The 27,554-nt window shown below is 41.4% G+C and overlaps 1 protein-coding gene across 2 annotated transcripts in view; it reads right to left on the reverse strand.

The window, feature by feature from the left end:
• LOC126199383 (transmembrane protein 131) overlaps positions 1–27,554 on the reverse strand; it is a 385,780-nt gene that overhangs the window by 45,702 nt on the left and 312,524 nt on the right. For both annotated transcript variants that reach the window (XM_049936301.1, XM_049936300.1), the window contains exons 18-20: positions 25,365–25,504; positions 24,034–25,214; positions 8,638–8,989 (exon numbers count right to left, since the gene is read on the reverse strand). In XM_049936301.1, coding sequence (XP_049792258.1) covers positions 8,638–8,989; positions 24,034–25,214; positions 25,365–25,504 — 1,673 coding nt within the window. The remainder of the gene's footprint in view (positions 1–8,637; positions 8,990–24,033; positions 25,215–25,364; positions 25,505–27,554) is intronic.

Consider the following 27,554-nt stretch of genomic DNA (forward strand, 5'->3'; position numbering starts at 1 on the left):
GAGCAAGGGGAAGTGGAAGGGCTGCCTAGGTCCAGTGGTGAGGCATCTAACTCCATGATGTCCTCCTCATCAGTCGTATGTGCCAGAATGATATCTGATGGCACCCGGAATGGCTTTTGACCCAAATGTCGTGACCCTTTCCCAGCTCCCTTTCCCTTCAAGGATGACGAAGAAAGGGGATGTTGAGAGGGCACTCTGCTTTTGTAGTGCCTTCTCTCAATGCTCTCTGTGAAAATGTTCCTAGCCTCTACAGCTGTCTGGATTGCTGTCTTTACTCATTTTGCTTTGGCATTTTCAGGTGCAAGTACAGGTGCTGATGGTAGATAAGGGTGTGCTGGACATTGTACACATTGAAGTGTTCACCTTGGAAACAGATTTCTGCACCAAGGAAGCAAAGAAGTGGCAAAGACAGGGAGGGGACTTTGCCACCTTATATTCTTTTTTGGCTTATGCATAGGGGATCCACTGGGTCACTTTTATCTCCTGAATTTTGTGTTCCTCAGCAAAAACAGGGCAGTCTCAGCTCCAGACTGTCTGGCTCCTGGAGCAGTTTATGCATATTGTTGGAATTGGGCAGTCAGTCCCAGATTCATGGGCTGTCTGTCCACACTTCCCACAGGTCACTTCACCTCCGCAACTCAGGCTGTATGGCCAATCCCTGGCATTTGAAGCACCACATACGGTTAGGTACAAATGCCTAACACTAAGTTGCAGGAATCCTGCCATGAAGTGTTCAGGCAACATGTTCAGGTCACAATGAAGGTGTTGGTCTTCTTAATTTCTCCGTAACTCCTTCAAGTCCTTTGCTTCACATTTAATATCCCCTGTGAGTCTATTCTTGTTTGAGTTCTCAGATGTCTATCATGTTCTCAGACGTCTATCATGGCACATGGCCAGTCGCTTACTTGAGTTGAAGTAGTTAAGCAACTCAACAATTATGGCATATTCACCCAATTTCTCTGACTTCCTAAGAAGTTCCATCTGTTTTGCCCTGTAAGCCTCAACCAATAAGGAACCATTACATATATGTTTAATGAACTTAAGGCACCAGCAAACCCTTCTAATCCTTTATGAATACAGAAGGGGGACACTTTTTCAAATGTCCTCTCCTTCCTCTTAACCATTACCAAACCATTCTGCTTTACAGCTGCTAGAGAACCATTACTAAATATAATTTGATTATCAGGAGGACTAGCCTCCCTTATTCATTTGGATGTATGAGTGAGTACTTCCAGACGGTACACTTATCTCATTGGGAGTGGATGTACTCATTGTACTCACTATGGTGTTCCCAAGAGCAGTTAGGGACATGCAGGTCCACCCAGACAGAGCCTCACTTGGCTGTGTAAGCCTTATACAACTGAGATGTGGCAAGTTCCACAGAGGTTGCCTGCTAATGACTGTTCTTCCCCAACAGCCATGCATTCATCAGAGTGCAGCTCAACTTAAGACAGAGAAGTTTTTCTAAGAGGTTTTATCATCCTCATGATCCAGGCAGCAAAGCCCAAGATGCACGGTCCCTGTGGCACACGATGTTCCGTCTCCAAGCCATACAGTAGTTTCTGAGGCATGTCCAGAGCTTATGGTGACAAAGAAATAGCAGCACTGACCAGTAGCCAGCTCAGGAAACCCTTGTTCACCAAGCACAGACCCAGCAAATAAATGCTGAGCTCCCTGAGGTGCTTGCCACTTAGAGCAACCAGCACAACCTAGGGGTCATGTGTGGCTTATCAAATGCCACAAATGCAGAGAGCAGTACTCGCCCCCAATGTTCGATGAGGGGCAAGTTACTGTAAAAATAACCACAAACTTATAGGCCTATACTGACCTCCCAAACACAATTCTCTAGCTCAAACCAGTCAACATTTACCCGAGGGTATTGTAAGTTTCCTCAAGCTGATGTTATAGTCTCTAGCTTTTGCTGAGTATCACACTAACCCAAAAATACTAGATTTATATGGCTTTGAAATTAATTTATTGAGAGCTTTGTTCTACAGTGGAGATGGCTGTAATTTCACAGATTGAGACACTCAGACATTTTCTTAATCTGTCTTGAAAGACAATGTATTACAGTTTTGGTATTATTGATAGCTGTAATAGTCTTCCTGAAAGGAACAACAGATTTTGTCAAAGATGCACTTTCACAACTGCACTTGCAAGGAAATGTGCAATGCCATTAGCTTTTGCTCAAATTGATGCAGCAATGTTTTGGACAGGTGATTTTAGAGCTGAAGCAACTGGACATTTTAAGTATTGGTGGCTGTGATCTTTTATACAACTTATTACTTACGGCATAAATAATTCATCTCTCTACCTTCAGTTCCTGCTCTTCCAATCTTTCAGATACACAGGACATTCTACTCTAGATGGGATAAATTACAGTAAATCTGGAGCAAAGAATAACAAACTCCATCATGGGCATCTGTACCACACTTTCCACAACCTGGCTCTCTTTTAAACACCAAAGTTCTATGGCCAGTCTCTGGTATTTGTAGCAGCACTGAATTAGGAATGTATGATTTCACCTTAAGATGAATGTATCCTGCCATTATGTGATCTGGCAGTACTGTCCTACTGAATGTAAGGATAAATGTTCCTATTTTATTAGCTCACCATTTAGCATCTTCATTTTTTGATGAACATTCCCCTTCCTATGCCCATTCCCTTCAGTATCATGGAAAGGTGTCAGCATGTATAGCTCTTTTTCAGTAAAATACACTCCTGGAAATTGAAATAAGAACACTGTGAATTCATTGTCCCAGGAAGAGGAAACTTTATTGACACATTCCTGGGGTCAGATACATCACATGATCACACTGACAGAACCACAGGCACATAGACACAGGCAACAGAGCATGCACAATGTCGGCACTAGTACAGTGTATATCCACCTTTCGCAGCAATGCAGGCTGCTATTCTCCCATGGAGACGATCGTAGAGATGCTGGATGTAGTCCTGTGGAACGGCTTGCCATGCCATTTCCACCTGGCGCCTCAGTTGGACCAGCGTTCGTGCTGGACGTGCAGACCGCGTGAGACGACGCTTCATCCAGTCCCAAACATGCTCAATGGGGGACAGATCCGGAGATCTTGCTGGCCAGGGTAGTTGACTTACACCTTCTAGAGCACGTTGGGTGGCACGGGATACATGCGGACGTGCATTGTCCTGTTGGAACAGCAAGTTCCCTTGCCGGTCTAGGAATGGTAGAACGATGGATTCGATGACGGTTTGGATGTACCGTGCACTATTCAGTGTCCCCTCGACGATCACCAGTGGTGTACGGCCAGTGTAGGAGATCGCTCCCCACACCATGATGCCGGGTGTTGGCCCTGTGTGCCTCGGTCGTATGCAGTCCTGATTGTGGCGCTCACCTGCACGGCGCCAAACACGCATACGACCATCATTGGCACCAAGGCAGAAGCGACTCTCATCGCTGAAGACGACACGTCTCCATTCGTCCCTCCATTCACGCCTGTCGCGACACCACTGGAGGCGGGCTGCACGATGTTGGGGCGTGAGCGGAAGACGGCCTACCGGTGTGCGGGACCGTAGCCCAGCTTCATGGAGACGGTTGCGAATGGTCCTCGCCGATACCCCAGGAGCAACAGTGTCCCTAATTTGCTGGGAAGTGGCGGTGCGGTCCCCTACGGCACTGCTTAGGCTCCTACGGTCTTGGCGTGCATCCGTGCGTCGCTGCGGTCCGGTCCCAGGTCGACGGGCACGTGCACCTTCCGCCGACCACCGGCGACAACATCGATGTACTGTGGAGACCTCACGCCCCACGTGTTGAGCAATTCGGCGGTACGTCCACCCGGCCTCCCGCATGCCCACTATACGCCCTCGCTCAAAGTCCGTCAACTGCACATACGGTTCACGTCCACGCTGTCGCGGCATGCTACCAGTGTTAAAGACTGCGATGGAGCTCCGTATGCCACGGCAAACTGGCTGACACTGACGGCGGCGGTGCACAAATGCTGCGCAGCTAGCGCCATTCGACGGCCAACACCGCGGTTCCTGGTGTGTCCGCTGTGCCGTGCGTGTGATCATTGCTTGTACAGCCCTCTCGCAGTGTCCGGAGCAAGTATGGTGGGTCTGACACACTGGTGTCAGTGTGTTCTTTTTTCCATTTCCAGGAGTGTATAAAGCTATGAGTTTTGGTGTTTGGAGTCTTGTTGTTTTAATGTGAAGGACCGTCAAACAATCTAAAATCAGTGGTGGTAAAATAGTCAATATTAAACTGAGTGAAAGCCCAAATCCGAAATAGATGTTTATCATCTTTTACCCTGTATGACAACAGGCTTCATACCCTGGAGGTATATCTGCCAGTCACATCTGCATATGGAATGAAATTACGTAAATAAAAGTACTAATAATCAACATAACCAACCGAACAAAGTAGACAGTAAAACAAAGTACTTACAAACTGGTACTTCATGTGCCATGACTTCCAAGGTGCAAGTGCACATAAAAATATGTCACTCCTCAATAAAACCATGGATGAAACGGCAGACGAGAATCCAATCTGAACTGCGTATGATCAGTAAAACATTTCATAAACTCTGTCAAAAGACAAGCCCAGACAGCACATGACAATCCTCGTCTGATAGGATGAAATGTTCATCAAATTCCACAGGGAAAACACAGAATTAAAAGACACACAATCCTTGGGAGTATTTTAGTATGTTGATGACTCCCAAGGTCTGTGTCTCTTTTAATTCTTTGTTTCCTTATTGGATTCTAATGATAGTTTAATCCTATCAGATGAGGATTGTCATGCTGTCCAGGCTCACCTTTTGACAGAGTTTTGGAGATGTTTTCCTGATCATGCATGGTTCAGACCAGATGCCCATCTGCTGTTTCATCCATGGTTTTACCAAGAAGTGACTTGTTTTTATACACACTTGCAACTTGGAGCCGGCCACAGTGGCCATGCGGTTCTGGGCGCTACAGTCTGGAATCGAGCGACCGCTAAGGTCGCAGGTTCGAATCGTGCCTCGGGCATGGATGTGTGTGATGTCCTTAGGTTAGTTAGGTTTAATTAGTTCAAAGTTCTAGGCGACTGATGACCTCGGAAGTTAAGTCGCATAGTGCTCAGAGCCATTTGCAACTTGGAAGTCAAGGTACATGAAGTATTGGTTTTGTGAGTCTACTTTGTTCAGTGGGTTATGCTGGCTATAAGTGCTTTAACTTAAGTAATCTCATTCCCTGTGCAGATATGACCAGGGTATGAAACTGGTCATCATACAGGAAAAAACACAATAAACAGCTATTGGAGATTTGGACTCATTTGATATAGACTATTTTACTATCTCTGAATTTAGATTGTTTGACTGTCCTTCACATTATGTACAAGTTCTTTAGCTGTGATTGCCTGACATATAAGGTTATTTGTAGTCTTTTTATTTGCTAATGGTTGGTTTCAAAGTATCACCAATCCTCTTTAGATGATAGATGGGTGTAGAAGCAATATTTCCTGTTCACTACAAAAAACACAAGTTTTTTCTGTTACTGTTACATGCACATTACTTTAAAGTAGGTTTCTCAGAAGACAGTTTACTCTCTCTCTGTTTTTTTCCATTATCACAATATTAGAGAACTGACAGCACTGATTAGTCCACAGCTCAATAAACATGAGGATGCCAAACTCTCACCCAGTCAAGACAAATGGAATTTCCCAAAAGCATGCTATTTAGGATGCTCCAGGAGGTAAGTGTGGCTTTACTGAAATATCATGGATGTGATGTACTTCACACTCCATGGCACTTGGAATTTTGTGAGATAAGCTCCTCATTGTGCACAATATGTGACTTGTTGCCTCTCCCATTGGAATTTGGAAAACTTTTATATGACAAATATGTGCTGGTTAAACAAACAAGATGAACTGCACAACTCTTTTCTGAATCTACTCCAGTCCTTCCATTTACCCAAACTGATAAATGAACATTAACAAGAGTTTTTCCACAGGATTCATCCAGTAAACATCATTCTGACATTTATTTTTCCCATGGCTAAAGTAAGTTAGTCATTTCCCACTTAATGGCACTGAATGGATTTTCCTTGATATTTGTGGTTAGTAAGATTACAATACTGTACAGAAACCACAAAATGTCAAAGTTGGGAACTGTTTGAATACAAAACACAGTGAACTGCTTTATCAACACAAATATAAGTGCACTTCTGTCTGATTTTTAAAGTGTTACATTCAATGGGAAACAGAGTAAACGATCATAAGGTTGTGCGAGTGACAGTGCCCCTCTTCTTCCTTTGCAAATGAGCCTGTGCTGGTCTCTTCTATATTTGTTAGGGGCAGGTTAGTCATCGTTTTTAAAATTAAGTGTTGAAATTACATGTTTCATTAATCTGTAAATCATAATTCACTACAGATATCTGACATCATTCTTATGTGAGGGACTGTAATTACCAAAGGGCCCTCACAAGCTGAGGTTCATTTCATTAATTGAACACCAACTGTGATAAAATATTATTTCATATCATCTTCTCTATTAACGTGCATTATGTTATACTTAATAATGAAAGGGCCAGCTGCAAGTATTTGCACCACATATTACCCATCAACAAGTTTCTCTTCAATTACTAACAATTTCTAATTATGTCATCTCCCAGTAGGCAATAGCATTATCTATAAATAACTTTAGAGTGCCTTTAGTAGCAACTGGAGCTAACTTTCCTTTTAGTGTTAGCTCTCAGTTATCAGTGACATGCTGAGTTGTATTTGGTAAAAGGTCTTCCATTCAATCACATATCTGTTTGGATATTCCATAAGCATTTACTATGTTTAACATGAAATGGTGTTGAATTATACTGAAGGCTGTTCAGAGGTCTAGAAAGAACAGATCAATCTGGGCTCCACATGCCTGTGAAATCTGTATTGTTTAATACAACGAAATAATTCAGTACCAAAAAGTCCTCAAAAGAGAGCTGCAAATACACTCCTGGAAATTGAAATAAGAACATCGTGAATTCATTGTCCCAGGAAGGGGAAACTTTATTGACACATTCCTGGGGTCAGATACATCACATGATCACATTGACAGAACCACAGGCACATAGACACAGGCAACAGAGCATGCACAATGTCGGCACTAGTACAGTGTATATCCACCTTTCGCAGCAATGCAGGCTGCTATTCTCCCATGGAGACGATCGTAGAGATGCTGGATGTAGTCCTGTGGAACGGCTTGCCATGCCATTTCCACCTGGCGCCTCAGTTGGACCAGCGTTCGTGTTGGACGTGCAGACCGCGTGAGACGACGCTTCATCCGGTCCCAAACACGCTCAATGGGGGACAGATCCGGAGATCTTGCTGGCCAGGGTAGTTGACTTACACCTTCTAGAGCACGTTGGGTGGCACGGGATACATGCGGACGTGCATTGTCCTGTTGGAACAGCAAGTTCCCTTGCCGGTCTAGGAATGGTAGAACGATGGGTTCGATGACGGTTTGGATGTACCGTGCACTATTCAGTGTCCCCTCGACGATCACCAGTGGTGTACGGCCAGTGTAGGAGATCGCTCCCCACACCATGATGCCGGGTGTTGGCCCTGTGTGCCTCGGTCGTATGCAGTCCTGATTGTGGCACTCACCTGCAAGGTGCCAAACACGCATACCACCATCATTGGCACCAAGGCAGAAGCGACTCTCATCGCTGAAGACGACACGTCTCCATTCGTCCCTCCATTCACGCCTGTCGCGACACCACTGGAGGCGGGCTGCACGATGTTGGGGCGTGAGCGGAAGACGGTCTAACGGTGTGCGGGACCGTAGCCCAGCTTCATGGAGACGGTTGCGAATGGTCCTCGCCGATACCCCAGGAGCAACAGTGTCCCTAATTTGCTGGGAAGTGGCGGTGCGGTCCCCTACGGCACTGCGTAGGATCCTACGGTCTTGGCGTGCATCCGTGCGTCGCTGCGGTCCGGTCCCAGGTCGACGGGCACGTGCACCTTCCGCCGACCACTGGCGACAACATCGATGTACTGTGGAGACCTCACGCCCCACGTGTTGAGCAATTCGGCGGTACGTCCACCCGGCCTCCCGCATGCCCACTATACGCCCTCGCTCAAAGTCCGTCAACTGCACATACGGTTCACGTCCACGCTGTCGCGGCATGCTACCAGTGTTAAAGACTGCGATGGAGCTCCGTATGCCACGGCAAACTGGCTGACACTGACGGCGGCGGTGCACAAATGCTGCGCAGCTAGCGCCATTCGACGGCCAACACCACGGTTCCTGGTGTGTCCGCTGTGCCGTGCGTGTGATCATTGCTTGTACAGCCCTCTCGCAGTGTCCGGAGCAAGTATGGTGGGTCTGACACACCGGTGTCAATGTGTTCTTTTTTCCATTTCCAGGAGTGTATATTCCACAATTATAAAGTAACTTACATTCTATGTTGATCACTAGTTTTATTGCCAACAGTTCTTATCATGCATCACACTGTTGCAACATTGCTTACCTGTAACTTTTGACAGCTATGACACCATTATCAGAGACTGAATTTTAAAATGGTTTGGTAATACAACACATCATCAAATTAAACAATCAAATAGTCAGGCTCTAATAATAACAGCATTCTTATAAAATTCTAATATAATATTGTTGTTTCACCATGTGTGAAACTTACCTTTTGAATGTGCAGTTTTCTCAGCAGCTGCTCGTCTCTTAAGAACGTTTTTCTCCTTTCGTTCACGGTTAGAGGTTTTAGACGATTTTGGTTTGTATATTGTCTCCAGACTTGTGAGCTTTGAAAGGTCTTCGTTTATACTTTTCTGTGGAAGCTCATTCACAGTTTTTGAAATTACTTTGAAGTTATTCTTCCATCGAGACGTAAGATCTTTCTTCTTATGATTCTCTCGTTCATAATCATCATCGTCACAGTCTCCTTCATAATTATCTTTATAATAACTTGCTTTACTTTTCTCTTTTTTAGGTGAAGTCTTTTGAGGTTTTTCAGAAAGTATGGAGCTACTCCTCTCCTGCAAAATGAAAGTTGGCATAGGGCATAACATCTCTTAACATAAAATATCCACTCAAAAACATCAAATTAACATTTATTATACATATTTAGACAACTGAAAATCCAGAATGGAATAACGGCAATATTATGAAAAGGATGGATTGCTACGGACCATATAGAGGAGTGATGAGTTGTAGTTACACACACGAAAAAATTGCTCAACATGTGAGCTTTCGGCCAAAAGATCTTCCTTTAAAACAGGGGAAAAAAATAAAATAATTACCCACACACGCATTCATGCAAGTACTACTCACGTGAATACTGTCTTAGCCACTGAGGCCATACTGTGAGCAACTGTGCATGATGGGAGAAGCAATCTGGGTGGTAGGTAAAGAGGAGCCTCCTTCTTACCCCCACCACCCAGATCGCTTCTCCAATCACGCACAGTTGCTCACAGTATGGCCTCAGTGGCTAAGACAGTGGTCATGTGTGTGTGTCTCGTGCTTACATGAATGTCAGTGTGTTACTTTGTCTACTTTAGAAGAAGGCCTTTTGGCTGAAAATTCACATTTATCAGTCTTTATGAGTAATTTATTATACAAATTACATATTGTATCAGTTAAAAAGAAAGAAAATTAAATGGAATGCAATAATTTACGAGTAACTGCTACAGAGGATTCTGAAAATAGTAGTCAAGAGTGGGTCGTTGTTGTTCCTCGGAATAATGTCTTATTGAAGTACTGCTCAGACTGGCTCTTTAGTGTGGTACACAGCTGAAAGCTCCAGCTATTGAGCTTTTTTTAGGTAACAGCTCACTTAACCACTTCAAATATGTACTCAGTTAATAAATTGAAAATAGAATGAGATTTTCACTCTGAAGCGGAGTGTGCGCAGATATGAAACTTCCTGGCAGATTAAAACTGTGTGCCCGACCGAGACTCGAACTCGGGACCTTTGCCTTTCGCGGGCAAGTGCTCTACCATCTGAGCTATTGAAGCACGACTCACGCCTGGTCCTCACAGCTCTACTTCTGCCAGTATCTCGTCTCCTACCTTCCAAACTTTACAGAAGCTCTCCTGGTAAAGCACTTGCCCGCGAAAGGCAAAGGTCCCGAGTTCGAGTCTCGGTCGAGCACACAGTTTTAATCTGCCAGGAAGTTTCAAATTGAAAATAACTTCACAATACAGAAACAAGGTCAGTGAAGTTATTTTGCCCACTCACTTAAGAGTCCTGGGCAGCAATGCTGGGGAGGTACAGTCTGTCTGTAAACTGAAAAGTGAGCAGCACTTGTTGTGGGGGAAGTTGCCTTTCCTAGAACAACACTACAGCTGCTGTACAGGGTGACTAAGAATCAATTTCCCCCTCTGGCACAGTAGAACAGTGTGCAGAGATTTACATAGATTGTGTCCATAGTACTATCAGTAACTCATATCTGTATTCCATGTAGTGTTAACACACTATTGGAAAATCAACATCCACCAGGCATGTCTGCACACTGCGTCGGCAGTGATTTGCGAGGCACCCTTCAGGAGGGTTGGTATAGTTTTGTGAAACACCCTGTAGTTGCTTCTTGTGACATTATAGTGCACACAGAGTGGGGAATCACCTGCATGCTCTTCGGATCGCAGACCTACGATGGATGGAAGTGCACGACCACAAGCTGGTGACCTACCTTCCCCCTCATACTTGTGCCCTCTGCCCTCACCCTTCTGCCCTGTTACACCTCCAGCACACAGTTTATCTCTTAATACTGCTCTACTCCACCTAGATATGGAACACATTTTTATTATCTGTTCTTAACCCAATATTTAATAATAAACATTAATTTCAAACCATTAAAACACTGGTTTTAATAATCTGTGATTTTTCCATTCCCTACAATCCAACAATAGAGAAAAACTGATTGTGACCTTTTTGTAGGAAATTCAATGTAGTTTAGTTTTGAACAGGGACACATTTCTGCTAGGAGCTGTAATTTTCGAGTTATTCACGAACAACATAAAAAAAGTGATCTTTAAACATCCCCACCCATACACCCCGTTGGTCAGAATTTCGGAGTACGTTGTTCAATGCACTCCCTCCTACCACTGTACAAAAATTGCAACTACACAAATTTATCCCCTAATTTCCCTTTGTTGACTGGACTAAAATGTGTGTTCAGCCACATGAGTATTATCTGCATCTTGCATTAACATGAGTTCCATCACTTTTATCTGGTTCTTGAAGGTTTTGATTTCCAACATCATGCAGAATTTTGTGGGTTTGCTCTGTAACATCAGAAGGACAGTATGACATTTTCAAAATGTGTGCTCTTTTCTACTGAAGCAACATTTACTAGTGCCAGTAAAGTAATTTACATAACATGCACTAGAGGACAGTACAAATTCACCACTGACTCCAAATACAGCAACAACAGCTGTGGACTGTAAATGTATGGTGCGTCCTAATACAATATTTCATTGTGCATTTCAGGGGTGTTATATGGAAATACGTATTCATGATTTTTATACACATTGTAAACATTATTCTAAATGAGATACCACTACACAGTGTACGTGGTTCAATCACGATTGCTCTAAACCTCTATCTTATCATGTTACAACACCACACCGAATGAAAAATTCCCTGGCCAGTGAAAAGCACTGAATGCCACAATAAAATGGTCAATCTGTTCCCTCAATTGAATTCCTATTGGTTTCTTTCTGAGGGGAACACTCTTGAAGATGTTTTACACCATCAAGACTCAACAAAGCCTGACAATATGTACCAACAAATCACCACAGCATGCACCACTATCTCATCTTTCATCTATCTCTCAGAGGCCGAATGCGTGTGCAGTTGAGCTGATGGGAAAAAGTTTGAGCACATGCTCATGTGAAGCATAAAACTATGCTATGTTAAGAACAGTATTTATTTCGTAAATGACAGTTACCAAATCAATAAGACTAAAAAATTTAGTCTCACCATTTAATTACAATTCTGGCTCACATATGTAATCACAATATAATATGTATTTTACAGATCTTCCTCATATCCTTTAAGAACCATTGGGCATCTGTGAGCAAAACGTAGGTTGGGTAATCTCTTCTCCAACTGAAATGCTGATGTTCATTTACTTTAATTGTGAGGCCAATATCCCAGATGTCCGAGTAACTAACAGAATCAAAATTTTTGAATCAGTTAATGTGAGGAGCATATCAGTGATCATAAGGCTGATACAGCATCAATTACTGCAAGTATTACAAGGAATGTTATGAAAGATAAGAAAATATTTTTCTCAGCTAGAGAGACAGAAAAAAAAATTATAGAATATCTGAATGGAAATGAAGTCCCATGCTTCTTGACACAGCGTAGGGGAATGATGCAGGAGACCTGCACTGCTGTACTAGGCAAGGTCCTAATGGAGGTGGTTTGCCATTGCCTTCCTCCGTCCGTAATGGGGATGAATGATGATGATGAAGATGACAACACCACCCCCAGTCTTCTTGGGGCAGGTGAAAATACCTGACCTCACGGGGAATCGAAGCCAGGACCCCGTGCTCGGGAAGCGAGAACGCTACCGCGAGACCACAAGTGGTGGACAATATCTGGATAGTCAACATCAAATATTCAGCTCTGAGGACAAAGATGTGACACAAAAATGGATAAAAATCACATACATTATACAATATACACCACACCACTATCTGCAGACCCACTGTGGTTCAGTACCCATGCTAGAAAGTTTCTACAAAAGCAAAGACAGCTTCATCACAGCCTGAAGTGGAGACACAAGTTAACTGAGAAACTAGACCCGAACAAGCCAAAATGAGTGTAAGAAACGAGATGTAATAAGTGTTTAATGAATTTAAAAGTAAAATTTTGCCAACTCATCTGCCTAAAACACCTAAGTAGTATTGGTCATATATAGTTAGCATAAGGATCAAAGATCAAAACTGAGCATTTAGTCGCTCAGTATGCATACTGGCAGCAAAGAAGTCCAAACACTGAATTCAGTCTTACAAAATTGTTTCAACGTAGAGGAATGTAATATAGTCCATTTCTTCAATCCTTACATAAATATCAAATTGCTAGATAATGGGGTTATGGAACAGAACAGCAATTACAATTGCTGAAAAGATGAAAGGCATGCCAAGTATGCAGCTCCAGAGGGTACTGTTGAATTAATCTGTATGTTTGTTTTGCAAATAAAACCGCCTTTTCCTGCTGCCACTTAATTTATTTATCCCAGATGCGTTTTGCCTTTTTCTTGTTCTAAGGCATCATCAGTGGGATCTATAATGATACAGTTTTGTTATTTTTAGATTATTAAACAGTTCATGTCATAATTTTTTATGTAAAAAAGTAATTACTTACAATTTGCTGATCTGTGTTTCCTCTCATCTGGTCTGGAGGTCGCACTACCACTTTATTACTGACATATAAGCACAAATTTGCATTTTGACCTTCTTTAAACTGTTCACCATGTTCCTCCTCCTTTTTCGTGGTGTACTTTTGTTCATTTGCCACTCAATGTAACTATTTTGTAAGACAATGCTTTTAACAATGTAAATATTGCAACTCCATAATGTGTTTCTTTCTCTTTGACGTGTTTACCTACTTGTTGCCAACCTAATGAAGTATATGTTCAAGACTAACTTCTATTCACGATTGTTTATACTGTGTGTGTATGAGAGAGAGAGAGAGAGAGAGAGGGAGGGAGAGAGAGGGAGGGAGAGAGAGAGAGGGAGAGAGAGGGAGGGAGAGAGAGAGAGAGAGAGAGAGAGAGAGAGAGAGAGAGAGAGAGAGAGGGGGGGGGTCTTTTTTTGGGGGGGAGGGGGGGGGGGGGAGTGAATCGTATGGTGCTCTACAAGTTGTTAGCGAGTGGTTGAAAGCTTTGGTGACAGCTGATTTGACTTTTCATTTCAGTCTTCTCTGAAGGGGTTCATGGATAAGTTAGTGTAAAGATGTTGGGTGGTATTATTATTATATTGGATGGTATTATTATATTAATCCTCTTTGGGAGCATTATTCTATTATTTTATCTATTACTGTAAATAATGAATTGCTTGGCATGTGTACTTGACCATTCAAAAGGGTTTTCCTTTCTGCTTTGGTTTTCTGTATGTCGTAATTTTCTTGCAGTGTTAGGAGGTGTTTTTAATTTGTTGATTCTAATTATTTTCATGTCATCTTCTCTAGTGGTTGGTTTGTGGTCTTGTTCTCTTTGGTGTTTTGGAAAAGTGGAGTGGTTTGTCCCATATTTCCAGGCTCTCATGTGTTCTTTGTATCTGACATCAAATGTTCTACCTGTTTGTCCTATGTATCTGCCTTCACAAGTGTTACACTGTAGTTGATATATACCTGCTTTCTGGCATATGTCTCTGTTTTTTGTCAGTTTTGGGGTGCATTTTTGTATAGAATTGTCTGTTGTGTATGCTATGTTTATTCCCTGGCTTTTGAAAATGTTGGTGATTTTAGCGGTGAGTTTGTGCTTGTATGTCATTGAGTACCACTTGTGTTTTCTTTCATCTTTTTCTCATTATCCTGTGTAGTTGTTATGGGACTGCATGTTTGTTTTAGGTTCTGTTGTGTTATTGTCTGTGGTTTGGTGCTTTCTGCTTTTATTTTACTTTTAATTTTTTTTTGTTTAGCTTTGTTACTATGTTGTTATTGCAACCATTACTTTATGCTCTCTGCATTATTATGTTCACTTCTTTTTGGTAGCATTCTTTGAAGAGTGGCACTGTGTTGAGTCTGAGTCTATGGAGCATGAGTCGTAGTGCTGCTTGCTTTCATGACTGTGGGTGGTTTGAGGGTTGAGGAATGATAATGTCTGTTGCTATGGGTTTACAGTAAATTTCAAACATATGCTTATTGTTTTATTTTTTGATTGTTATTGTTTTATTTTTTGATAGTTATATCCAGAAAGTTAATTTGGTTGTTCTGTTCTCTTTCAATGGTGAAATTTATATTTTTATTTATTTTGTTGATGTCAATAAGTAATTTTTCAATTTTTGTTTGTGGTTCATCTATTAAGCAAAGGATATCATCCATATACCTGAACCAATATAATATGTTGTATTCTTTTGCTACTTCTTTTTGTGAAAATGATCTGTTCAATGTAGTTTAAAAAAATATTTGCTAAGGTTCCTGAATCTGGGGACCCCATTGGTAATCCATCTTCTTGTAAATAAAATTCATTATTGAATTGGAAGTAATTTTGTTCTTTTACGTGCTTTATTAATGTGTGTGTTTCCTTAATCTGTTCACCTGGGAGTTGACTATAAGTTTTCAGGTTCTTATCTATGATTTCTATTGTTTCCGGTACTGATATGTTGGAATACATGATTTCTATATCAAATGAGAGGAGTGTTGCTGTGTCTGCAATTTTTATATATTTTATTTCTTGTATTAGCTGTGTAATGTTTTTAATGGTTCTGTTTTCTTGTACTTCGAAATTCTCAGACAGTAATTTTAACACAATGACATTTTCACTCTGCAACAGAGTGTGCGCTGATATGAAACTTCTTGACAGATTAAAACTGTGTGCCAGACCGAGACTCAAACTCGGGACCTTTGCCTTTCGCAGGCAAGTGCTCTACAAGTGAGCTATCCAAACATGACTCACGACCCGTCCTCACAGCTTCAATTCTGCCAGAACCTCATTTGGAATGTAGGAGACGAGGTACTGGCAGAATAGAAGCTGTGAGGATGGGTCGTGTGTTGTGCTTGGGTAGCTCAGAGGTAGAGCACTTGCCCAGGAAAGGCAAAGGTCCCGAGTTCGAGTCTCGGTCCGACACACAGTTTTAATCTGACAGTGATTTTAATGTTGATCCTGCAAGCTTGTAAGTGGGGGATTTTCTGAAATCCAGTATTGGTCCCACAGGAAGATTCGGTTTGTGGATTTTTGGTTGGCTTCGGAGGACAGGTGCAGTGGGATTGATCTGTGTCAACTGTCTTTTCTCTGTGTTCTCCAGTATGATGTCAATATTTTTCAGAGTGTTTTTTACTTTTGTCTGGAATCTGTTTGTTGGGTCTGATTTTAATTTGGTAATGTTATTTTGTAAGATGAATTCTTGTGTATTTTGAATGTATTGTTCTTTGTCTATCAGTACTACTGTGTTCCCCTTGTCTGCTTTTGAAATGATAACATTTTCATTTTGAAGTTTTCTTCTAAGTTTTCTGAGTGTTGCAGATTCTCAGTTTTTGTTGTTTTTGTGTTGTGTTTTTATACTGGTTATTATATCCTGGATTTCTTTCTTTCTTTTTTTTTTTTTTTTTTACTTGTTATCTATTTAGTCCAATGTTGATCCTGCTGTTTTCATGCTTATCTTCCCCTGTCAAAACACTTTCTGTGTCTATATTTAGATTTTCTAAGTAATATTCATCTATTTTTCAATTTACATTGTTTCTTAATCCTTTCTCCAACAGCTGTCTTTCTTTACTGTTTAACTGTGTGTCAGTAAGGTTCACTTATCTTAGGTAGAATTTGTGTTTGTGTTTCTCTTGGCTGTGTGTAAAGGTATTGTGTTGTGACTGGAGTTTTTTGAGTTGACTGATCTTTCTTCTGTGAACTGTTTCCATTCTTTGTATAGCATTTTTTGTGTGCTTTTCAACCTCGTTGACCAACAATGTCGAAAAGCACACACTAATGGTGCACATATTGAAGTGTGTTACATATGCAAAGAAAAACATTTGGAATTACCATACTTGTACAAACATAATGACAATAAGTATCTCAAATACTTCTCAAGTAATTAAATTTTATATTATTATATACTTAACTCAGACAACCTGTATTGCGATTTTTTGAAGGACTGTCTTCAATGAAATCAACATGGATTCCATAAACAGAGATTTCACGGAACAGATAATACTCTGTTAGTCCGTGAAATCTAGAGTGCTGAAGACAGAGGAGCCTATGTTTATGCCATGTTCCTTGACTTAGAGAAGGCATCTGATAAAGTTCCATGTAGATGTTTAGTGAGCCAAATCTGAGTCTGCCAAGTATCAGAAGATACTGGTTTCAGGACTTCCTAGCAGATAGAACTCAACATGTCACTCTTAACAAAACAGGATGAACAATTGTAAATGTAATTTCCAGAGTATGCCAAAGAAGTCTGATAAAACCATCACTGTTTACAATATATACATAAATGATACAGTGGATAGCATTGGAACCTTCATGAGGCTGTTTGCAGATTATGAGGTTGTTGATATGAAGGCCAGAAGACTGTAATGAATTGCAGGAAGACCTGGAAAGGATCAATAATTGGTGCACAGACTGGCAATTAACCCTATACATCAATAAATATATTGTGCACAAATAAATAAAGACATCCATTATTCTTTGATTATACTGTTGGCTATACATTTCTGGAATAAATAACAACTGTAAGATACTTGCAACTAACTGTCCAGAGTGATCTAAAGTGGAATGAATGAAACTAACTGCTGGAAAAGAAGATGTCAAGTTGAGATTTACTGGAAGAATCTTAAATAAATATAATTCATCTGAGAAATATGGAGCCCATGAAACACTCGTGTGGCCAATTGTTGAGTATTGTTCATCATTCTAGAGTCCTTACCAAGTTGCATTTATAGAAAAGAGAGAGAGAAAATTCAACAAAAAGCGGCACATTTTATCATGGGATCATTTACTAAGCATAAAATAATTTTAGACAGATCAGTAAATTCCTGTGGCAGACTACAAGAGAGGCATCATGTATAGCGGAGACATTTACTACTGAAATTCTGAGAATGTATGACTGATGAAGAGATAGGTAACCTATTATTTCCTCCATATATGTCACACACAATGAGCACAACAAGAAAATCAGAGTAATTAGGGCTCACACATAAGTTGATTGACAGTCATTTGTCCCATGCATCTTTTGGAAATGGGCCACAGAAGGATGAGAAATAACAGTGGCACCAGATGTACCCTCCACTTGCAGAGCATAGATGCCTTACTGATGACAGGAGATAAAATAAAAATGGAGCAAATGAAGCAGGCAAAAGATAATATGGACATCTAAAAATTAAATTGACAGAAAGTACAAAGAGGCAAAGCAGGAATGACTAGAGGAAACACTGTGGTCTCTTGACTGTGGGTAAGTACGATTGTTGTGGGACTGGGTGACAGAGAAGTGTAAACTACAGAAAACACGGAGAAGTTAACGGAAATGGCTGCTTCACAACAACTGCCATTTGGAAATTCCCTCAACTGCCCCTTCCTTCTGTCCCTGATTGCTTGTCTGAATGATGTCGATGAGGGATCTCCTTTAAACATATCCTTCTTTTCCAAACATTGTCTCTTCAAATCTATTACCGTATTTACTCGAATCTAAGCCGCACTTTTTTTTCGGTTTTTGTAATCCAAAAAACCGCCTGCAGTTTAGAATCAAGTGCAAAGTAAGCGGAAGTTCTGAAAAATTTGGTAGGTGCCGCCACAACTAACTTCTGCCGTCGAATATACGTAGTGCTACACAGGCATGCTTTGCAGGCACAAAGATAAATACTGGCGCCAAAACCTCTGCGTCAGTAAATAAATTTAAAAAAAGGTGAAAGACGAGCTTTTTTCTCCACCCCGAGTTTCGACCACTACATTTTCATACATTATACAACGAAGTAAATACAAATTCCGAATTGTTCATCTTCGAATGAAGCAGCATTTCCATGTACTACAAAAATCCGACTGGCGAGACTGTTTGGGATGTTTGTCAATATGGCCAACTCTATGGTCTGAATTTTTTCCTACCTGTGAGAAGAGATGGTTGCTAATAGGAACTTTTATGAATTGTGAATCACATGCAGTATTCTCTTCAACATAAGAATAATTCGAATATAAACATTTTGCCATGCATTTGTTTCGTGTTTGCTGCTATCTCATTTAAATCCTGTCTGCCTAATAAACTACGAAACTAGAGTGAGACAACAGCAAACGCGGAAGAATATACATATCATGTCATGTTTATATTCATATTATTCGTATGCCTAATAGTGATACATTCAGAAATGAAGCACAGCAATTGACTAGATTTTTAAATCTACGATGACTCTAATTTCTGTGCAGAATGTAATGTACTAAAGAGGCGTCTGCAAAGATTTTCAAACGTAGAAAAATTTTTGCTAAACTCTTGTTCAGAACATGTTCTATCATACACAGTCTATTATTTGGTTCTTGTTGATCATTATCAAAGAAAGCAGCAGTGTAAGCAACAACAAATAGCAGTCTCTTGCCATTGTTTCGCTAATGAGACGATTCCTCTCTCCTTTTTTAAAAATTGTAAGCGGCGGTAGCGTGCACAAAAGCAAACCATGCCGCGAGTGGCGACAGGCCGTAAACACTCATTATCAGAATGCGACAAACAATGCATGACACAGTACAGTAATGCATTTTCAGTTTAGAGTGACGTAAATATCTATAACAAAGAGAACAGCACTTGTCAGATCAAAGAAAAATAAGCAATGAATTCAAAGTAGATGAAGCACGGGAAAAAGGAAGGGTACCCGTATAAATACGGACGGAGCACCTGACACGCATAGCAATGGCTACCTGGTAAAGCTTAACTTCTAAGCTTACGACTCGAACCAAACAACTGTAGCTGTATTGCCATTCACTTGACCTAAATTGTGTCTCATATTACAATGGACCAACTTTGTTTCGATTTTGAGGTGCGACCTAAAACTTTTCTCTCCCCTTGAATTTCGAGTCTCAAATTTCAGGTGCGGCTTAGATTCGGGAAAATTTTTTTTCCTCTATTTCGATTCTCATTTTTCGGGTGCGGCTTGGATTCGAGTAAATATGGTAGTTCATTTTGTCCACTGCTCTCCTGTTTCCATCTGTTTACATATTCCTGCAGTCTTCCTGCTACTTTTTCCCTCCACTGTAGCTGACCAATGGGAACCTTTCCCCTCTCCATCCCATTCCTATGTCTGTCTCTCTCTCTCTCTCTGTCACACACACACACACACACACACACACAAACACACACACACACTCCTCCCCTGGCCATGCATGTGAACTGAATGGTTGGTGTGTGTGTGGGGGGGGGATGCAAGTGCACCCCTCATCGGTCCATAATTTCATGATGAATATTCAAAGGCCTAACAAAATATTTTTGCCTGCAGTTGAAATTTCATTAGCTTACTCAAATATGAAAGTTGTCCAATGGAATGTCCAAACAGTTTTATTTGATAAAAAGTTTATGAAACTTTAATGTCGTATACAAGCTTCATTCTTCTACTGGAGAGAAACTGGACCATGGTCTTGCTAACCCTTTCCATTCTATAATGCAGACACAGGGTATCTCCATGCCCTTCTATTTAAATCACCACCACCTGTGCAGTGAATACACCACAGAGAATTGCACTAGACTCTTTGTGGAAACACTGAGGCCACTGATCAACTATTACGCTAATTAGGCTATACATTACAACAAAGTGTTCTTTTACTCAAATTCATTTACATAATGCATAAGACTACAAAACTCTTCATGGTAGACTGATTCCACCATCATTTCACTCCAACAGTATACAAATGAATCACTGTCAACATCAAAATCGCTGACATCAGCATCAAAGTTCCTCGCATTTTCACTTAGACATTCCTCTACGAGCTGTACAATCACTTCGTTACAAAGGAATGTGCATGAAAAACTTGACATTTTGCACCCGTTAATTTGAACGTAATGATTACATCCTCTCTCTCAATACAACTGCTACAATTCAACACCGGGTTAACATGAGTTTCCTTAGACGGCAGTGCAGTGCAGCACTAATGTCTAGTACAGTCATGTTCAAGAGTGGAGTATCAAAGAGATACAAAAAATTGTGTCAAATAAGGGCTCGACATCAGAGTGAAGAACACAATATGCAATGTTGAGTGCCACTCGGCACTGGAGTGAAAAGGGTTAATAAAGTATTCTACCAGTTGCCATATGGCTTATGGGAAAACAATGGAAAGTTCAAAACTCATATACAAGGCACAGATTTGAACTCTGTTTCTGTCTAAAAGTTTATTTGACCAGGGTAATAGCTCTCATGCACCAATGTTATGCAATGCTCCTTTCTGCAACAACAGCCACATTTTAATCTAATTTTTAATTATTTTGTCACTGTGGAACCATTATCCTGCAACAAACTTAATAGGACGGAGTAGAAGCTGCAGGATACAAGCTCCTGACTGTGTATACAATACTGTAGTCTTGCATCCCAGAATTATGCAAGAACTCTTTGGTGCTTTAACATTTCCATTTGTTTGTGTCATATGACTCACTAAATCTACTGCAATATTTGGGCATTTGCAGCAGCACTGATTGCAGTGCCAAGTACCTAATCCCAATTTGGAGCTGTGATGCTCTTGGGCAAAACTGTCGCTCAGATTCAGGTGCATTGTGGAAAACCCATTATTCATCCCTTTTCACAATGTTGTCAATTAATGTACTTTCTTCATCTGTATGATGAACTCAAGAATGAAGCATGTCAGTTTCTCTTTCTATTTACACATTAAACTTTTTGGGGACCCTGTGCACTCACAGCTTTCCACATCAGAGATAGCCAACTGTTTCCATGCAAATTATGTTCATTGAGCTATTTCCAGCAGATTCCTTTTGCAACTTTTTAACATTCTGTCAAGTTTAATGTACCCGTACAGTAACAAAATGACCTTCCAATATTGATTGATATCAGTTCATATCAATACTGACTGATCTCACTTTTAGCCCATAACTAACATTTCATTACATAATTGGTATAGTCATGGTACATACAGTTATTACATGAGGAAAGATATTTCCAAATGTGTGTTCAAGTAAGTAAAATGGTACAGTGAAAGAGTCTTAAACTACTGGAAGGAACTCTTGTGCAGAATAAAAGGTTTGTGTTACAAGGGAGTTTTTCCATTTAAACTTGACTACACAATACAGCCTGTTGCCATCTGAACTGTCAACAATGTGGAAGATTTATTCCTCTCTAAATGTTCTTTGCTCATGAATGAAATCCTAAATAACAGAACTAAGTCACACTGGTTAAGGAAGGAAATTTTATTGATGCTTTATACGGTGTCATTGTTTTATATGGTAGTTTATAACTGTGATATATATATATGATTATAATAGAGGGAAACATTTCACATAGGAAAAATATATCTAAAAACAAAGATGATGTGACTTACCAAATGAAAGTGCTGGCAGGTCGACAAACAAACACAAACATACACACAAAATTCTAGCTTTCGCAACCAATGGTTGCTTCGTCAGGAAAGAGGGAAGGCGAGGGAAAGATGAAAGGATGTGGGTTTTAAGGGAGAGGGTAAGTAGTCATTCCAATCCCTGGAGCGGAAAGACTTACCTTGGGGGAAAAAAGGATAGGTATACACTCGCACACACACACACATATCCATCCGCACATACACAGACACGAGCAGACATTTGTAAAGGCAAAGAGTTCGAGCAGAGATGTCAGTCGAGGAGGAAGTACAGAGGCAGATGTTGAAAGACAGGTGAGGTATGAGCGGCGGCAACTTGAAATTAGCGGAGGTTGAGGCCTGGCGGATAACGAGAGGAGAGGATATACTGAAGGGCAAGTTCCCATCTCCGGAGTTCTGACAGGTTGGTGTTAGTGGGAAGTATCCAGATAACCCGGACAGTGTAACACTGTGCCAAGATGTGCTGGCCGTGCACCAAGGCATGTTTAGCCACACGGTGATCCTCATTACCAACAAACACTGTCTGCCTGTGTCCATTCATGCGAATGGACAGTTTGTTGCTGGTCATTCCCACATAGAATGCATCACAGTGTAGGCAGGTCAGTTGGTAAATCACGTGGGTGCTTTCACACGTGGCTCTGCCTTTGATCGTGTACACCTTCCGGGTTACAGGACTGGAGTAGGTGGTGGTGGGAGGGTGCATGGGACAGGTTTTACAGCGGGGGCGGTTACAAGGGTAGGAGCCAGAGGGTAGGGAAAGTGGTTTGGGGATTTCATAGGGATGAACTAACAGGTTACGAAGGTTAGGTGGACGGCGGAAAGACACTCTTGGTGGAGTGGGGAGGATTTCATGAAGGATGGATCTCATTTCAGGGCAGGATTTGAGGAAGTCGTATCCCTGCTGGAGAGCCACATTCAGAGTCTGATCCAATCCCGGAAAGTATCCTGTCACAAGTGGGGCACTTTTGTGGTTCTTCTGTGGGAGGTTCTGGGTTTGAGGGGATGAGGAAGTGGCTCTGGTTATTTGCTTCTGTGGCAGGTCGGGAGGGTAGTTGCGGGATGCGAAAGCAGTTTTCAGGTTGTTGGTGTAATGGTTCAGGGATTCGGGACTGGAGCAGATTCGTTTGCCACGAAGACCTAGGCTGTAGGGAAGGGACCGTTTGATGTGGAATGGGTGGCAGCTGTCATAATGGAGGTACTGTTGCTTGTTGGTGGGTTTGATGTGGACGAACGTGTGAAGCTGGCCATTGGCCAGATGGAGGTCAACGTCAAGGAAGGTGGCATGGGATTTGGAGTAGGACCAGGTGAATCTGATGGAACCAAAGGAGTTGAGGCTGGAGAGGAAATTCTGGAGTTCTTCTTCACTGTGAGTCCAGATCATGAAGATGTCATCAATATACAGACACAAGCAGACGTCTGCTTGTGTCTGTATATGTGTGGATGGATATGTGTGTGTGTGTGTGCGAGTGTATACCTGTCCTTTTTTCCCCCTAAGGTAAGTCTTTCCGCTCCCGGGATTGGAATGACTCCTTACCCTCTCCCTTAAAACCCACATCCTTTCGTCTTTCCCTCTCCTTCTCCTCTTTCCTGGTGAGGCAACAGTTTGTTGCGAAAGCTTGCATTTTGTGTGTGTGTTTGTGTGTCTATCGACCTGCCAGCGCTTTCATTCGGTAAGGCACATCATCTTTGTTTTTACATATATTTTTCCCACGTGGAGTGTTTCCCTCATATATATCCTGATGAGGCAACAGTTTGTTGCGAAAGCTTGAATTTTGTGTGTGTGTATGTTTGTGTTTGTTTGTGTGTCTATCGACCTGCCAGCACTTTCGTTCGGTAAGTCACATCATCTGAATGTATAATCTATTACTCACCTTCTCAGTTTCCTCATTGTTTGAGCTCTCTGTTGTGGTGGACGATGTTTCCTCTTCATAGCACTTTACTGGTTCTACAGGAAGCTTGCTGCCCTTTTTCAACAATCGAGTAGATTTTTTATTCTCCTTTACAACTTCAAGAGTTCTCTTTGTCTTCTGAATCATTTCTGGCTCCTGTATAGTGCTGTTATTAGGAACTTTAGGTTCTGCAAGATTTAATCGTGATTTTCCACTTTGAGTGGGAGGAGTATTTTGTCTAATATACATATTACTCCAACCTTTCTTCACTGAAACATTTTCTTGCACTGCTTCAGATAATGATGATGCTTCACTGTTATTACTGTTTTTCTTGGACAGTTTTTTCCTGTGTCTAACAGAGAGAAGTGGTGTGGATGAGGTAGAATATCCCGCATCTACATCATCATACTTTATGACTGTCGGGTGGTCTTTAGGAAGCCCATCGGTTGAATTCTGCTTTCCTTCAAATGTATTCCACATATATGATTTTGAACTACTACTGTTGTGAGATTGTTGTGGACTGTGTAGGTCTGTATTTTGTTTCTCATGAGACGGCACCAATGGTGGATTATTAGCATTCCATTCGGTATCTAATGTACTATGTGATTTCTCAGTACATTTTTGTGCACTAGTGCTAGCCATATCAGCTGGGCTTGAAGTAGGTATTCTTGCATCCAATGAACTTTTATGAGCTTTTTCTTGTTTTATGTTAACAACAGTACACTTTAGTATACGATCCGATTCTAAGTATGCTGCTGTCAGTACACAGAGCAAAAGAAATACCATGAAACTGACTGCAGTATAATAAACTAATGGTTCCCATGTTGGCCTTCCAAGAACACTTGAGCAAGTAGCAAGAAAGTGCGGAGGTATTGTTGCTATAAGTGAATAATTGACTGAAATGCCAAGACTTGTGTCTATGCCTAGTATTCTATGTACTCGCGCAAGTGTGAAGTCTGGTGTAAAGGCTATATCAATTTTGCGTGTTCCATTGGGCTGCAGATGGAAGGCAGCACAATTTAGAATTCGAAATCCGTATCCTTCACATGGAAGCCCATTAATTCTAAAGCCACTGATGTATATGGGAAGTTCACCAGTATTTCTTGCCGTGAATGATCTTTTTACAGTTAAATTTGGTGCTGGAAATCTGCGGTTCTTTTCTCCTGAAATAAGAAACCCATCCAAAATGCATAATATGTTAGGAATATCAATATGTTCAATATGTTAAACACTAGTCTATCAAAATGAATTTAATATATCTGTACATAATCAAAAACTTCCTTGCACTACATATCACTGCCAGTTGCACTCACTTTCACAATCTCTGAGATGTTTTTTTGACAGTTCAAACATAAGGGGTTCATCTGAACCTGGTTTCCTATTACCAAATTTGAACTGTGCTTGTGTCGCTCTACCAGATATCCGAAGCACCTCTAAAATGGTCAGATTATTCCTGCAAAGAAACATTTGTAGGAAAGTTAAGGTTACCTCTCTCACATCATTGTTTATTTGATTTTATACACATGCGACTACGTTAAAAACTTTAGTTACAACTCACAACTACAGAATTTAAGAGAGCACATTAGTATATGTATATTAATATTACATTAACAAAAGAGTGTTTTCACATAACAAAACAATGGAAAATCTATGACTGAATAATAGCAAACTGAAAACAATAGCTTGCTACTCTCCGTAAAGAGAAGATATTGAGTTGTAGACAGGCACAACAAAAAACTGCTATACATTTGAGCTTTTGGCTAAAAGGCTTTCTTTTAAAGTAGGACACACACAAACACACACACACACACATCCACCATCTCTTGCCACTGAGGCTGGGCTGTGTGCAGCCAACTGCACTAAGCAGTCTGTGGGTGGTGTGGATACGGAAGAGAGTGCATCGGGGAAGGGAAGGGATAGCAGGCTAGGGCTGGAGAGGGGTGTAGTTCTACTTGTGGGAGGATGCAGGGACACAGTGGGGACAGGACTGGGTTGTAGATGCAATCAGCAGGTCTGAGAGGGGGTGGGGGAGTGGAAAAGGAGAGAAATAGGAGAGGGGAAAAAGACTAGTGGATGTATTGGTGGAACAGAAAACTGTGCAGTGCTAGAGTGAGAGTGACAGCAGGGAAAGGGATAGGTGGGTGAACGACAGAGACTAGCAAAGGTTGAGGATGGGTAGGGGGGAGGGCAGGGATTATGTGAACATAGGTATATGCAGGGAGAGTTCCCACCTGCACAATTCAATATTTGCTAGTCCCTGTTCTTCAGCCACCTATGCCCTTCCCTTCTCCCACTCCGGCACTATACAGCCTTCTATTCCACTGATGCACCTACTTGCTTTTTCTCCCTCCTCTACTTCTCTCCTTTTTCACTACCCTCCCCCCCGTCCCCTCAACCCCTTCAAACCTCCTGACTACACCAAGCACCTCTACCTTGCCCCCACCATGTCCCTGCATGCTTCCACAAACAGCACTACACTTTCCCCCGCCCCTAACCTGCCATCCCAGCCTCCTCATTACCCCCACCACCCATGGATCACTTCTCCCACCAGGTACAGCTACCGTATGCAGTTCAGTGTCAGCAGCCAGAGACAGTGGTCGCGTACTTGCATGTTTGTTCGCGCGCGCGCGCGCGTGTGTGTGTGTGTGTGTGTGTGTGTGTGTGTGTGTGTGTGTGTGTGTGTGTGTGTGTGTGTGTGTGTTTTCTACTTTAGGAGGTAGCCTTTTGGCTAAAAGCTCAAATGTGTAGCAGCCTTCCTGCTGTGTCTGCCTGCAACTGAGTGTCGTCATCTTTCACATAATAAGTTAATCAACAGCAGAAGCTTCCATTGCAAGTGTTATAATATTACTAATATATACATAGTTTCAAGAACTCAGTCAAGCAAGCAGTATGGAAAGCTTTGCCTAAATAGTGTTGTATTTGCTCAAAGTACTATGGCTGATAACAGAAAGCGTAGAGATTCCCTTCAACAACAGTTGCAATTTTTACACCTTTTAACAGTAAAAGATGTGACAAACAGGAATACTTCCAACGCAACTAAAGTAGCAGACAACAAAGGGAAGCATCTGGTATACAAAACTTGAAAGTGTACTATCACTATCACTACTACCACCACCACCACCACCACCACCACCATCTGGCTCATGTAACTAACATCTTAAAAAAGTACAAAATGGTCTAGGAAGGAAATGCCAACTAAAGTTGCGATCTCTGAATTTTTAAAGATAGTCTTGAGTGCCACCAACCATAATGAAATTCAGGCCATTTTTGAATCATTCTAAAATCTTTGATACAATAAACTACAATCCACAGAAATGTATTGCTATTGTGCCTAGTGGCCTAAAACTAATTAAATTGTTCTATTTTCAGCACACAGTGAGCAGTAAAAAATGTCATCAAAATAAAGAATGCTTCTTAGCAAATGAGCCTTGTCATTTGTTGTAATTTTTAAGACTGATTTGTTCCACACATAATGACACACTTACGTAAGGCCCCCTATCATC

The sequence above is a fragment of the Schistocerca nitens genome, chromosome 8, assembly GCF_023898315.1.
Source record: "Schistocerca nitens isolate TAMUIC-IGC-003100 chromosome 8, iqSchNite1.1, whole genome shotgun sequence".
NCBI classification, from domain to species: domain Eukaryota; kingdom Metazoa; phylum Arthropoda; class Insecta; order Orthoptera; family Acrididae; genus Schistocerca; species Schistocerca nitens.